This window comes from Siniperca chuatsi, linkage group LG3, assembly GCF_020085105.1.
Source record: "Siniperca chuatsi isolate FFG_IHB_CAS linkage group LG3, ASM2008510v1, whole genome shotgun sequence".
NCBI classification, from domain to species: Eukaryota; Metazoa; Chordata; class Actinopteri; order Centrarchiformes; family Sinipercidae; genus Siniperca; species Siniperca chuatsi.
Window position 1 is genome coordinate 25,337,258 of NC_058044.1, and position 16,337 is coordinate 25,353,594.

The 16,337-nt window shown below is 40.9% G+C and overlaps 1 protein-coding gene across 1 annotated transcript in view; it reads left to right on the forward strand.

The window, feature by feature from the left end:
* Positions 1 to 16,337, forward strand: part of xylt1 (xylosyltransferase I) — a 77,546-nt gene that overhangs the window by 48,964 nt on the left and 12,245 nt on the right. The window contains exons 5-9 of the mRNA XM_044188879.1: positions 2,023 to 2,103; positions 3,541 to 3,757; positions 4,166 to 4,342; positions 10,096 to 10,361; positions 15,068 to 15,266. Of these exons, the coding sequence (XP_044044814.1) occupies positions 2,023 to 2,103; positions 3,541 to 3,757; positions 4,166 to 4,342; positions 10,096 to 10,361; positions 15,068 to 15,266 (940 nt within the window). The remainder of the gene's footprint in view (positions 1 to 2,022; positions 2,104 to 3,540; positions 3,758 to 4,165; positions 4,343 to 10,095; positions 10,362 to 15,067; positions 15,267 to 16,337) is intronic.

Below are 16,337 nucleotides of genomic sequence, written 5' to 3' on the forward strand. Positions count from 1 at the left end.
GACCCAGTGGACGGGGTGACCACTCAGGTGGCAAATCTGGAGCTTGACATGAATTCCCCTCGCTCTGTGTGTGTGCGTGCCTGCGTGCCTGCGTGCCTGCGAGCGTTTGTGTTTCTCTGTGCACGTATATTGTATTGTCAGTGTGCATATTAGCAGATACGCAGTGTGTATGCGAGTGTGTATGGGAAGCAGAGACAGAGAAGACTGCATGTGTCTGTACAGCACATCATCAGTTAGGCTTTATGGCTCAGGACCTCCTAAGATAAGCCCCCCAGGCTGTGAAATTGCTCCTTCAAGAGAAAATGACATTAATATGCGCTTGTCCCTCCCCCCACTGATCCTTGAGCTTTTTACCAGGGCCTTGCTGCTCTTTTAGAAAGGCAAGCCAAGCCATCATGAAAGGCTCCACCACAGATGAAATGTTAGAGCCATTGACTGGGGCATAGCCTGCAGAGTGACGCTTTTAGCCTGTCTGGCCTGTATATGAGGGAGTAGACTACTCTACAATGTAAGAGCAGCATGAAGTCATTCATCAAAATCATGGATAGCACAATCTTTTATATAATCCTAAATAGCTGTAATGGCTTGAAGGAACTGAGGGAATGACACTGAGTTCAGTCGAGGTCTTTAATTGATCACTACGTGAATTAAAGCCCCTGAAAACGTATTTCTCCATAACATTAAAGTCCCCCTCCACTCAAAAATGTGTTTTGCTTATTGTTACTTCACTTGGATGTTTAACCTTCACTGTGCAGAATGATGCGAGTGCAGTTTGTTTTCACATTCATCTGCTGAAGGGGGAAAGTTTCTCTGTGCTCACCTTAAATCTGATTTTAACGTGTATTTACCAGCATGATTTGTGACACAACTAGTATGGAGCCAGTCCCGGTCCAGTATGCAGCTTCCATCAAGTGTGATGTGGAAACTAAAGCGCACATACACCGAGACTGGACTTTTCAGTGAAGCAGGAGACGTGCTGTGTCTGGTAGTTAATTTTTGAAACAATAAATATTTGCATATTCATAGATTTTGTATTTTTCAATGAGAGAGATGATGGAGTAGAGATTTTTAGTTAATTGAACTTTGTTGTGGAAAAAATATATCAGACACAAATTATTATTCCAAAATATGTCTGGAAAGGGCCTTTATATTCATATCTAAATAAGTAACAATGAAATTTAGGAAAATGGAAAGAAAATTGTGTGTTCTTGTAGGACCCCATTGCTCATAGTAAGAAGCTAATTGATAAAATATATTTTCAGGGCCTTTAAAGTCACAGCAAAACAGAAGTTAGAGTGTATTTTGCTTCTGTGACATGGCATATTTTCAAAGGAAACCGAATATGTGGGCAGGGTTTAGTTAGGGGTATTTAAATCAAATCATTCATACTTGGTTGGAATGCTCAATAGTGGGCGTGGCTTAGCGAATACAGCATGATACGGAGCAGTAGATAAATGTTGGTTTCCACTCACACCTCCCACACCTGCTTTGTTACAGCAGGAAGAGGAGGACAAGGGAGAAATTAATAAATTACACAAAGTTTTTGCAGACTGAGATCCAAACACACCTCAGACCCAATATATTGCTCTGCTTACTACATGAGCTGGTCAAGTGTGGGTTTATACGATGGGCAAGATTAGCTAGTCGCCCCAGATCACATTTGATCGGCTACATTTATGTGCACGCCCGCGAGTTCAAGTAGAGTCATCAAAATTATTTTACCGTTTTACTGAAAGAGAAAAGAGAGGGATTTTGATATAATCATAAATACATAAAAAAATTTACATAAATTTAGCATATAACAAGACATAACTGAACAACTAACACAGGGACACAGTATTATCAGGACTATTTCACTGTGTCTTTAAGAAACTTTAACAGGTGGATGGATTTGCATAATTTTCCTCCAAAACTGACATTGCACCTACAGCATGCACTGTACTGCAAAATCAATGTTCCACCTCCAGCTAGATATCACCATATGTTTCCCAGTCAAAAGTAAGTAATTTTCTTCCATTTCAGGACCAATAACCAGTTGGTGGCCTTCCTGTCCAAATACAGAGACATGAACTTCATCAAGTCCCATGGCAGGGACAATGCCAGGTGAGATGCAAATGTTTCGAACTTCATTTTAATCTCACTCCACCCTTTCTCTTACTCTCTGGCTAGCTCTCTGTGTTTGTCTCACTTACTCACACACACAGCAGCACCTATGCGCACACGCAGTGCAGTCCTGCCAGCACAGCGTGGTCACTGAATCATAATACAATTAGCTCCCATCTGTGGCTTCATTAATTAACCTTCTTGGTGGGGTGAGCTAGCGAGGTCGCTGCCAGAACACCCTTCTCTGCTGCCGCCACCACGCCGCCCTCTACTTTCTGCTTCATCACACCCCGGTGACAAACCAGTCATCACCAAACACTGTGGGCAAAAATACCCCCGAAACACATGAAAAAATAAAAAAATCAGCCAGCATGGATGCATGAGTCAGCGTGACTCAGCAGTACCTTTTTGTATTTGCAGTCACAGTATTTTATTCAGTGCTGTTTGATGAGAGTGAAGCTGTTTTGTTCCTGATTTAATTCCGTATTACCAACAATAATGATCTTGGTAATCCACCCCTATATGCATATATTTGTGGATGGCTGCATGAGTGCATTTCTAAAATGTCATCTGCGTATATGTATACACGTGCGTGCCTGTGAGCCACAAGGTCAATACTTCAACAGTCTTTGTCACTGTTCAGAGAACAGAAGGAACAATCTGACCTGGTTGACCTGAATTTGACCCCCTCCATCTGACACTCGATACATTCAGACGAGTAACACCATCCATTTTGTATGCAGGGTGTCACTCTTCTTGTTGCTGATAAAAGTGTGTAGTGACACGTGCAAACGACACATCTGTCAAGTCATTTAAGGCCAAGGACAGGAGACAAATTCTGCTATATAGCAAAGGAAAGTAATGTTTGGATATACAACTACTGTAATACTAAAGTAATAACAATAATTGTTTAAAATGATTGATCCATAATCTCTTTAGCTGTTGTAGCAGTTGAGTTGTGTGTACACTTACCTGAGCATATTTTCAGTGTGCACTCTGCTCTTTTTTAGCTCATCTCTTACCAAACCCCCCCAAAACACACAGATTGCTTTTAGAAGAAGCATTTTCACCTTAATTTTATTATATGCACTCAAATGTTGTGTTTCTTTCTGAAAGAGAACAATGTTCACTGAAGTTTACAGACAACAAGGGCCTCTTGTGACAAGCACCACTCAAACATCTTCTGTTTATAGAAAGTAAAGAGAAAAATTGGGAGAAAATACAAATGAGCTGCTGATTATGCATACGTGCATAATATAAAACAAGCACTACAGAGTGATTGTTTTTATAAAAAATAGTGTTTTCTGATTTTCACTTGGATTTTTGTATAATAGGTTGTTTTTTTTCTTCACAAAAATAATTATCCCTCACTGTTTTGTATATTTAGTTATATTCAGTAGTCAGTGGTATAACCGCATCTTTGTGTGTGTTCACTAGGTTTATCCGTAAGCAGGGTCTGGATCGTCTGTTCTATGAGTGCGACACCCACATGTGGAGGCTGGGTGACCGTAAAATCCCAGAAGGCATCTCAGTGGACGGCGGGTCCGACTGGTTCCTTCTCAACCGCATGTTCATCGAATATGTCATCAACTCCAAGGACGACCTGGTCACCAACATGAAGCGCTTCTACGCCTACACTCTGCTGCCTGCCGAGGTAACACACACACACACACACACACACACACAACGAGCAGCTTTCACGCATTCAAGTGTGTCTTTACCTTTGACTGACAGGTAAGCACTGCTTTGTACTTACACTGCATCCCTTATAGAAACAGTATACACCGTTCTCTTTTCATTGCTGTGTTAGATGTGCAAGGGAAAAAAGAACTCGGAGGCGGACATAAAATCATAAAGTGAAGGCAAGATGTAAAGGCTGACTTTCCAGCCGTATATAAGGATTGGATGAGAACTAAATGATCTCTGTGGGGAATTTTTTGTCATGAACTTTCTCTGCTGCTACTCTATTTCCACACTGTGAATTGAATTGTGTAAAAAATAAAAAGGGGTATAACATTTTCTAATTTTGTCTCTGCCCCCCTTTCTGTTTCTCAATACCCAGTCGTTCTTCCACACGGTGCTGGAGAACAGTGCCCACTGTGAGAGCATGGTGGATAACAACCTGCGCATCACCAACTGGAACCGTAAACTGGGCTGTAAGTGCCAGTACAAGCACATAGTCGATTGGTGTGGATGCTCCCCTAATGACTTCAAGCCTGCAGACTTCCACCGCTTCCAGGTAATAATAATAACACACAACATGAATGTAGAGAAAATCTCTTTTTGCTTGCAACCTTTTATAATCAGTCAACTGGCCAAAAGCAGAGCTAGTGGCACTAGTAAGTCAGGGCCCATATTTATCTAACTTCTAAGAATCACACATAGGAATGATCTAAAGAACTAAGAATTTAAACTTTTACAAAGGGACCAACGAATGCAGAAGGTAGTGTGGTTAAAAAAAAAAAAAGGCTGACCATTTTAATATTTTTTTGTGGTTGGCCTTGAATATTTTCATGTTTTTTTTAAGAGATAATGAAATATTTGGAATACAAGTTAGTTTTTTTGAGATTGCTTACACACTTGTTGCGGAATTTGGCTCATTGTGTCAAAACTCTACACACAAGCCAAAGAAGACACAACACTTGGAGATAAACATCTCACTTCTCTGTCAAAATGAAACTGCAATCAAAACCTAACAATCCTTCAAAATGGCATTTTTGCAACTAACAAAATTATACACACATGTACCATTTGAATTACTCTTTCAAAGCAGCAACAACACACTTGTGTACTTCATACAAAACACTGCTGTCTTTAGTACTTTGTATGCCTTTTTAATTTTCTCATACAGGCTTCTTTGAAAGATTGTTCCAGTGCAGTACATCTACTCACATAGAAAGACAAAGACACAAAAATAGAAAGGCTTCAGAAAAAAAAAATATACAGCTTATTTTTTGCCATTGTAGGTTTTTACAACAAATAAACACAAGAAAATTAGAATTATAGTACAGTAATCAATACAATATGTTACTGTAAACTCACGGAAACAAAAATAGTAAAATTACAGTGCAATGGTAAACATATTCAGTCAAAGCTAGAGGCAAGGCAGGTGCCGCCCACAGAGGTTCTTTTTTACATACTGTACTGCCATACTGTACACAGTAACATCAAAACTAATACATGTACTTTACAGCACTATACCACTTCTTTTTTGTTCACTGAGGAGCATAGACCTAATATTGTAGAACTACATTGTATTGTACTGTGATGCAGAATGATGCTCAACAATTACAGTCTAGTGTAGAAAGACATACTTGTTCTCCAGTCTAAATGTCCGTATTTTGGATGCTACTGTGTAGCGACTCAGGTTGGGCTGGACTCTCTGCTCAGCCTCCCTCATCGTCAGGCCATGATTTATGACATGGTCCACTCAAGTGGTCCTAATGTCGCTGGAAATATGTCTCCATATATTGTCTGGTCCCCTTCTTTGTTCTTGTCCTCGCCCTCCTCCTCCTCTCTCTTTATCTTCCTCTCGCTCTTACTGCCTCCATGTTTGCAGAGTTCTCACAAAAGAGGTGAGCTTACTTTTTTTTTTTTTTTAGAATTGCGTAAAGCAGAGAATGTGCTTATGGTTTAGCTCAGGTCAATAGATAGGCTACATGAGTTAGTGGTTTCAGTAATTGTGCCACAAATACCAGTTTTTGTATCTTAGCAATCGTAAAAAACTGTAATAGTGCAATACTGTTATATGGTACCATCTACTATAACTGTGTACACCAGAATAATATATAATATGATGAAGTAATGATACTTAGTGTTTGTCTGTATTACTACAGAAATATGATATGGTAGACAATCCAATAAAACAGTATATCATATTAACATAATATAGTATGGGATATAGAATATAAGGTGAAATGTAGTAGTATAGTATAACATAATATATAGTATAGTACAGCAATATAGCATAGAATATAAAATATAATAAAGTATAGTATAATATATAATAAATAACAATAAATAATAAAATTGCTCTTTCGTTGCATAATACCAGGGCAAAATCCCAATAAACTTAAGCCGCAGGTTGAATATTTCTTTTATACTTGCTAGCAAGAAAGCCATCACAGAGAAATAGCAGCAGGCAAACCCTCCAACGATGACTTGACTGCAATTACCAATGAAACTGAATGGAGAAATTGGCCTTCATCTCAAGATTACGATATAAATATTATGTAGAAAAAATGGGGAAATGTTACTATTTATATGTGCCTACAAGATGTAACCCATTACATTGAAAGATGCTGTTCCTGTACAAGTATTGTGTTGCTCATGTCAACCCACTCTTTTAGCCTGAAAATATCAATAAAAAATAAAGTTGCAAAAGAAGAATGCTCCAAAGAGCCAGCTTAGAAGTACAAAAATGTTCTTCACTAAAAGTGAAAAAAGGGGGGAAACGTGACTTACTCCTACTGACATTGAAGTGCAGGATGAACCTTTAAGCTTTCAAGTCATCACATGATTAATCACATTTATGTTCAAATCTGGAATAACCAATCAGACACATGTATTTCCCCTACATCTGCTATGTTGTTCATTCTAATATCTCAAGCAGCTATTAACACATGATGTTAACAACAAGAAGCCTCCAATCATATAGGTTTTTGCCAAGATGGAATCAAAAATAGAGCTTCACTAGAGATTTGAGGAAAGTAAGCAGGAGGTTGACGAGGTACAGCAGGTAAAAATAAAAAATATGCACAGAAAAGGATGCAAACAAAATCAATACCTGCTTTAATCATGTCATTCGCACCCCTTAGAAATGCAAAGAAGTAGTGTAATATCCAAGGATTCAAAGGTTTATTTATCACATACAGTACACAAACAATATGTGTAGGGAAATGCAATGTGGCATGCTCTTAAGGCTGTGCTAAAAGGCTAGTGTCAAAAAGTATGAGTGAGAAAAAAAATATTATGGATCAAAAAGATACATCATCAAGATACATTTAAGAGCATTTTTAAGTCAATCAATATGTTTTATTCTTACATCTGTGAGTAGGAGTAAAAGTGACGAATTTCTATTTTTTTGGGCTTAACTCAAGTGCTCCAGATAAAAGGCCATATCTTCCAGCCGATGTCCATGAGAGACATCAGACAAACCTAAAAACTTAGAAAAATTAAAGTGAACATCATTGGACATTTGCAGCACACACACCTCAGTAAATTGTAGGAAATCAGCAGCAGTCAATCTCAAAATTCTCTGCCCTCAAGGTCTGTCCTCTCAACCTCAGCATCCTGCCTTTTCCCACAGCTTTCACAATCAATATGTGCAAAATTATGTCTCGATTAGTATGACCCTGAAAGGGGAAATAAATTAATAGTAATTAGATCCTCTTTGCCTTGAGTATGAGGGAGAGAAGAGGGTTGGTTAGCTTTTCAAAATGAAAGCGAATGAGTGGCAGTGACTCCAGGACCCCAGAGAAAGTCAGTACAGCAGTTTGACTTTTAATGTCCTCCTAAAAAGTAAAAGCTACGGTACAAGTGAAAACGTTCTGCCATAGTTGAATATCACTTCAAGTCATATCCTTTAGGTACTGTGACTCACTTCGTCTCTCCTGTCCTTCACATACCAGTCAAAGTTGTCATGCTGACCTCAGTTCTCCCTTTGCCAGACCTGTCTGCCGTCTGTCTCGCCTCAGTCTCTGGCAGTTAAGTGCCAACACATTACCTTGGCACTGCCGCTGGGTCTGGTTGGCAGCATGGTATCAGTGAAGTCCAACCCTGGGAACAAAGCAGCCTTTCCTGAAGCCAGCCAGGCCCCAGTATTAATAGGACTTAATATCCCATTGAGTGCACGATCCGAGTTTCCCTTTGAACCTTAGCATTGGGGAAGATACAGACAAGCAACATAGGCTTCAATTTGGTTTGCAGATGAGAAGAATAATTCAAGGTACAACTGACGAGTTTCCCACATAGTGATTTTGAAGTGCACTCACCAGGGGAGGGGGTTGTTCTGGAGAGGGAGAGCAGTGATTTGCCTTTTGTCTTAGTGCATCATTATTTAGTAATGTGTTTCAGAATGAGGTGCATTTGGGAAGTCTGTTGGAAAGACAAGCTGTGACAGGTTGGTGCTTTCAGTCGACTGCACCGAGGGCATGTCAGAACGCACAAAAGCTGAGAATGTGCAAACACCAAAACCTCCCTCCTTCGTCTTTCATTTGTTTCATCTGTAGCCGATCACACAAGGTTAATGCATCATCTGGTGCCGTGTGAAGCCACACCAACATCCCACAGTCGCCGCTCCGGCATGAGAAAAAGCTGAAGTGTGCCGCAGCATGATTAGGTCTCCTTTTTTTCTTTTTTTTAGCAGGTAACACTGAGGTGTTCGGTGCTGAGTAACTATCGGTAAATAGTTGTGTGTCTGGGACTGAAAAGATGTCTTTGTGCGTAAGCCAAGCTGTGGAGGCGGCAGATTTCGTGAAGCACCATCAACCACACAAGCAACAGTGTGGCAGGGACAGAGAGGGTGAGAAAGACATGGGTGGAGTGGAGGAGGCCAGACAGCGCGACAAATACAAAGAAGTGTTGAGAAAAGAGATGATGAATGGATGAATAAATACAGAAAAGGGAAAAGGACAGTACCAAAAAAAACATGCAGCTGCTGTATCGAGTTACATGCAGATGCTTATGAGGCGTCAATTTGTGCCTCCAAAGACATGTATGGCATCTTCAGCCAAACATTGACTATCATTCCTGTAATGGAGCTGTCTGACACAGATGCCCTGAGTGACTTGCAGCTCCAGCAATGCACCCAAAATCTTTTCATTGTTTGTTGCATTGTGATGTGATTAACTTTTTTTAGACCTCTCTCATTGGGTAATTTATTTTCTCCTCAATTTCTCCTTAACCTTTAAATAGCCTGCCTATGTTTCCCCCCATCCTGTCTGCAGGGGTAAGACAGGGTATTTACGATGGGTAGTTTCCTTGTTAACTCAAATATTATAGTGAGTGCATTGTTTTGACAAACGGGAGTAATGGGAAATTGACTCATGGGAACCACAAAGAGTGGTTCCCAACCTTTTTGGCTTGTGACCCCTTAAAACAAAGTAATGTTTACTTGCGAGCTTTCGTCACCGGTTGCATATGTGTACTACTTGGACTGGGTTTTTTTTTTTTTTTTTGTTTTTTTTTTCAGTTTTGGAATCTTGAAGAAGCACATTTATCCAGTAAATTTACAAAAACAGCAAATATTAGAGGACAGTCTGAAAAGGAAAGCCTGACTTTGTGTACCAGAAATGTACTGCTTTCCTCTTTTCTTAAAGGGGAACTGTACCAATTTTACACATCAAAGTCTGTTTACAGGTCTTGGAGGGTACTAACTTACTTATTATGTGGAAAAAGTTGTATAAAGCCTTTTGTGGCTCCAGAGGGAGCTGCGTGAAGTTTGATAAATTGCCTCAAGTGATGTCACTGTGGAGTTAGAAAGAAGTGAACTTACCAAACATCTGTACCTCTGACCAAACTGTGGGCGGTGGAGTTGTTTTTTTCTTTTTTTTTAAAAAAATGCTACATTGGTGGAGAACTCTTTCAATCCCCTCACGACCCCTCAAATGTATCTTGCAACCCCTTATAGGGGTCCTAACCCCCAGGGTTGGAACTACTGTAGAGAACACAAGATCTAATACATATAGACCATTTGTTCTACAAATAAATGAAAGAGAGAGATTGAGGAGAGTTTAATATATATATATATATACATTCACATATTCATACAGAAAGGATTTGCCTCCTTTTTATCTGCTACCTTCTATCACCTCTACTCTACCTTCTCTTTCTTCTCTCTGCCCACACATCACTACCACACACACATAACACATCAAATTTGTTCCCTTTTCCACCATTTCCTAATCTTCTTCTTTTTTCTTCTCTTTACCTCATCCCTCCCTGCTTTGCTGTTATGTTCCCCTCCCTCCCTCCTTCCCTTTCTCTCTGCAGCAAACGGTGCGGCCCACCTTCTTTGCCAGGAAGTTTGAAGCCAGCGTGAACCAGGAGATAGTGAACCAGCTGGACGCCTACCTGTTTGGACCGTTTCCCCAGGGAACGCCGAGCCTGAACTCGTACTGGGAGAGTGTGTATGACGAGCCAGATGGCGTGGCCAGTCTGTCGGACACGCAGCTCACATACTACCACTCCTTCTCACGACTGGGCCTGGCCAGAGCTGCCGCCTCGCTGCAGGGGAACCCAAAGGATCACAGCTGCAGGTTAATTAGTTTTGTAAACACATGCACGTTCACCTATGCAAATACTTCTATTCCCCATCTACACACACCATCATCATCAGTATCACAGCATCATGACACACCTGCACCTACATCCACAGGTGCACTTCAGTTTGTGTTTACTCTCAAAAGCCAGCCACACCCATGTTAGCATAAGAAACCACAACATATATTAAAACCTTTTGTATCTGTGTTGATGCATCGTCTCTGTCTGGGATCACATGTCATGGAAATAGGATAACAATGAGTGGTTCCAATCAGCAGCTGAGAACTCTGGGTAATGCTATTCATTTTGTAACATAATATGACACTCAGGCTGTATGGGTCACAGCACTGAAAGCTGTCCCTTCAGGCCAGAGTATTATTAGCAGAAATATATGCATTCCAGTGCTGTTAACATACGTAATGTGGTTAAAATGAAAAGGGAAAACCACACTATGCTTTCATGTTTAATGTACTTCAGTGAGGGGTTTTTAACAACATATGTTTTCTGTAGCATCTGGTGTAGGAGTATTTTAGGTTAACTTTCCTTTAATTTATTTAAACAGCGATGAAGCCCAGACACACAGTGATTAAAAAAACAGCGACAAATTAAATATGTTGATTCAAAACAGAAAGCAGAAGTGTAAATTGCTAATTTGTGTATGTGTGACAGAAAGCCCCATGCATCTCATAAAAAGCATCTTACCGCCGCACAAAAGATAAAGCAAACACACACGACACCTACAGTAGCAGCAAACATTAAGATGACATCTTTATGTTGATCTTAATGACATCAACAAACAGTAAGATGACTTTCCCACATACGAGACAGGAGAACAGAAAAAGATGGGGCATAGCATGAAGGAAAGCAGTTGTTTTAACAATATGGATGTTGTAGTTTTGTTGGTAGCAATCCAAACTGCCAATTCATATTGTTCTACTCAGAACGTTTCAGAAATCATCAGGTAAACTGATAGCATCTTTGAGTGCAGCGTCACTTGCTGTTGTAGCATAAATCGAAGCAACACAAAACCGATTCTCCCCCCCGCATTGTGGGTATTCTGTAAAGTCCTGCGGGTAAAGCCGAGCACAGAAAGGAAGCATGTTTCCATCTGTCAAACCTCAAAACCAGCTGTTTCTATTCATACGCTGCATCTGTTAAAAGAGAAAGCAAGAGCAGACCAAGGGAAAGATGTGTGTGTCTTTGCATGTCTAACAGAGAGGGGGGTCTCCAAATCACTGTCATTTCTAGGAGATAAGCCTGTGAGAAAAAGCATTTCCTTACGGCAAACAAGCCAACCTCAGTCTTTAACAATTACATTTAAAAGCAATTTTAGATGGCAGAGAGGTCAAAGGTCAAAAGACAGGAAATAGAGAGAACTACTGTAAATGTCTGCATGTGTGTATCTGTGTACAAGCAACTCAAGAGTGATCCTGTTGATGTGTATGTGTATGCATGTGTATGTATTGCATACACACACAAATTGAAGTCTCACCTCATGCGTGTGTCCTCACATGCAACCAGCAGGATGAAGTCTGTGAGGTGCAAAGCTGTTGTAATGGTGTTGTTACATAGCTGAGTCCAAATTCTTTCATTGCATTTTACTTGGGATGGAGCTAACTGAACACAGATGAGAAGGCGGGTTAATAATAAAAAGAATGATTTAGGTGGTGCGTGCCCACCTTTCTGAAATGACCAATAGCACAGCAGAATATGTGAAAAGCAGATATTGCTTACAGGTACACAGTGCCAGGACTATATAAATACTTCTTTTTTTACAGTAGCCTGCAACATATATTTACACAGCGAATGACAGAGTTAACAAAAAATAAACCTGTAAGCTTACCTATCATTAGCCCCAGTTTGTGCCTCTCATGTATTAACAAGCCATTCGAGTCCCACAGAAAAGCACCTGATATTCTGAAAAATAAAATCCCCGGTGATCTTTAAAAAAACCCAGTATGTCGTTTAAGATCACTCAGCGTTGTTCTGAAAAGACTCTTCTGACCATCTGGATTAAAAAAATATTCCATCTGCTGTACAATAACAAAGATTTTTAACCCGTTTCTGAAGTTGCGCCTCTTTTTTGTAATCCACACAAAGGTGGTTGCTGGAAATGGCATATCTCTGCTCAATTTGTACAACGTGAATCAACATTTAAAATGTTATTATCAGTTATATTGGTAAATATTAAGGTTTCTATCCAGTATTTTATATTTCTATACAAAATAATGCTCTTTTTTTGATTGTTTGTGTTTTAAAAAAGAGCAGGGACATAGGATTAGGAGATACAGTCATAACTTGAGAAACAGGTTAAAAATCTTTTTTGAGTGCAAACAGACAGAATATTTTTAGATTCAGATGGTTAGAAGAGTCTTTAAGGATTCTGGAAATACTGTCAGAGTAGCAATAAGTGTTGTTAAACAACCTTGTGGGTTTTTCAAACATTGCCAACATGCTCTGTGACTTGTATGTATAATGTAATGGTAATATATGAGAGGCACAAACTGGGGCTAACATATCCATGTTAAGTTGTGTTACATATGCTGTCATATGATATTGTAGTCTGGAGGATGTCATAATTTAACACAAAGTGTCAGACAGCCATACTGTCTGTCCTGTCTGGTCTATGATGTGTTATAATAAAATTATAAATTGATCACTGCAGCATGACTGGGTGGAGGCCATGAATGATTTCTCATAATTCTTACAGAGAAAAAGGGATGACTAATAATCTTCAATATGCTGCAAGATAAGTAAATGATACAAGTTTATGAAGTATATGAGCAAATATCAGGACCTCATACATAAATAATGTGAGCTACAATGAGTCACAGCTGCAATGAAGCATCATTCAGATCAAGCTGAACAAAAAGGACAAATAAAAAGTAAAATGAGCCTTGTGATTCTCTTTTAATTCAGCCACACTCTGGTTTATAGGCCTAATAATTAAATACACAGTGTGTGTGTGGCATATCCACACATAGCCTGCCTGGCATGGATTATTTATGTTTCATTGATCTGGAATCTTACTGATCAAGCCAGGTAATTAACCGATCAAGGTTTTGCTTTGAAGTCTAAACTAAGTCCCAGCAGATGAGTCCTCGCTCTGGCAACTTGTGTCTTTTTTGAGTCCTGGTCTGAAGTCTCAAGTACAGCCACATATGGTGTGTGTGTGGCCACATATTTTGCATGCATGTAGAATTCAGATGTGCTACCAACAGATGGATGGGTCAGCCTCAGCGTGAGACTGCAGCAAGAGAGAGAGGAAAAGGCCACAGAGAGGGATTTGGCTCTTTTAGCAGCCCACTGTGACTCGATAGGAGAGACTGTGGAGTAAAAGCCTGAATGGAGCGTCTGTGCAGGCTACGCTCTGACCCCTGCTCACTGCCTCTCACACTGGCAGCCACGGCTCTTTTGGGAAAGGCAGAGCAGGGGGGAGCGAGAGCCGAGGGACGAGGACAGAAGGCTGGATGAAATAAGGAGAAGAGGGGAGAGGAGAGGAGCCAAGAGGGGAAAGCAGATGGGACAATCGAGAAGGAGGAGAAAGGAAAAAAGACACAGGGAAAGGGAGCAGGAGAGGAGGGAGTGTGCACTGCTATCCTTGTGGGTGTAAATATTTGCAGTTCCGCTTGTCAGGGTAGCATTTACCGGGACGGGTTGACTCCTGGTCCTTTAGTGGAATACTGATGAGGCCATGGGCACTGGGGAGCAGGGAGGGACAGTGTGTGTGTTAATCTGTGTGTGCGTGTGTGTGTTCAAAAGAGGAGGAATAAAGACGAATTCAAGGAAGCAGAAGAGACGAAAGATGAGAAATCTGGGCGAGAAGGAGTCAGGACGTGTGCAGATAGCAGCTGTCGAGCGTTCCCCAGCAGTGCCCACCCTGGCTCCTTTTTTGTTTTTCCAGAAGTCACCCAGGCTGGCTGCCCCGAGGGCCGGCCCTCCGCCACGTATGAAGCGACACACAAACAAAAAACAGACTAATCAGAGGGGCAAGACCTTCATTCGGCTTCAGCTGACTGGATGACCCAGTTCAACTTTGTTCAGCAGACTTGTAATGTGTTTAGTTGGATTGTCTGTGTGTGTTCAGAACTCTGACTAATCTCAATCTGCTGCCAATACAACCCATGACTATTCTGTAATTTTCTGTAGCCTGCAGAACGCTGTGGTCTCGACTGTCACGTCTTCTTTAACCATCCCTTCCACTTCAGAACCAGAGCACATGCCGAAGCAAACAGCACATTATAAAGCAATAATTAGCATAGTGGAAGTTTGTTATTTACTTACTTAGAAGTTCTCAAAGGTACTTGGGCTTTAATAAACTGTTCACTAATCCATTACTTATCTGATGTCTATCTTGATATACTCTAATGTACAAGAATTAAAATAGTTTAAAACCCCGGTTACCCAATGCTTAATGGGAATTATCAGCATGGTCAACACGTCTTTGACCAATTGGTTTTCTGTTAAAGGTCACTGAATTAATGTCCACCATGTCACACAATTACAGAGCACATTGACTCTCCTCTAATCTTCACTACGAGCATACATTAGCATGTCCAATGCTGGTTCCTTGCAGACGTTATCCAGATGAATCTAGATATTCTTCTCCTCTTACGCTGTTGGCCCTGAAAAGCGCCTCAGCAGCTAGGTCAGCAGGTATTCGATTTGCTGATGGATTCTCACTCTCTCGTTGCTCTGCCAGGTACTTCCCCATGGGCCACCCGGTGTCAGTGCACCTCTACTTCCAGTCAGACCAGTTCCAGGGCTACCTGGTCAAGCACCATGCCACCAATCTGGCCACTAGCAAGCTGGAGACCATGGAGACCTGGGTGGCACCCAAGAAGAACTTCAAGCTAACCACCCCTCCCAGCAACACATTCAGCAGGTTGCAGTTCGCAGAGGTGAGTCAGCATGTAGGCTTGCGTGGCGTAGCATTTATTTTAAATTTACATTTAAGTCACTTGTCTGGTATGAGTCACAAAACAATCACTCAGCCATTGCCAGTGTCAGGAAATCAGTTCCAGTAAAACCCTAAGCACCACATCGTGGTGCATATAATTCGAGGTGAGATATACAGCACATTGCCATGGTGACCTTATATTCATTGCTATGGCGACCTTGCCAAGACTCATAGCAGTGCATCTACACACAATTAAACTGGTGCCTGTAATGGCCTTGTAAAATGTAAATTGATTGAATTCATCCAAGTTTATAGGGATGAGCGCTTCATGTGCAGCTTATTTGTTGTTTCCTAATAGAACGTCTTCTCACCTTCACACTGGAATGCTTCCCTTGATTGTCTTGTTATGTTAATCTGTGTTTCTGTTTACCACAACGCCTGTTTAGGACACAGCAGCTCGGCTGTGATGTGACAACCACAGAGTGTTTTCTTAAACGGGACAAAATTAACTGAGTGAATGTAAATTGACCTTTTTCCTCTGGTTTATCATGCACAGCTTTGTAGGAAGCAGAAATGTCAACAAAATTGTGAATTAATTTGTTTGCTTTGTTTGTGCCTATGGACCACACTCATACACCTGGACACACCCTGACCCTGTTTGACCTCTTCCAGTGGTCTCAAAGTGAACTCAAAGGGGTCCAGACGGCCAGTCGCCACACCGGTCCCTCTCACTAAGCCCTGTTTGTGTGTCTAGCCTATGAAACCGTGAGTGACAGAAAAGTGATGTGAGCTGTGGCTTTTATCTGGATGCTCAGCCTGAGAAAGCATTCACTGTCTGGCACTGTGCTGTGGCTGTCAGTCAGTCAGTTTGTCCATCTGTCATTCAAAGAGCAGAAAGAGCTTAAATAAGACAGCACGGCGTAGCAGCAGTAGCTCTGTGCTTTTTGTCAACTTAGCAGATATGACCCATTATACTAAAGCTATACGCTAGAGTTTGCTAGATAAACCATATGGTTGGCTTAACAATGTGCTCCCTGTCCTCCTTTAGATATAAAGGGAGACAGATATGTCT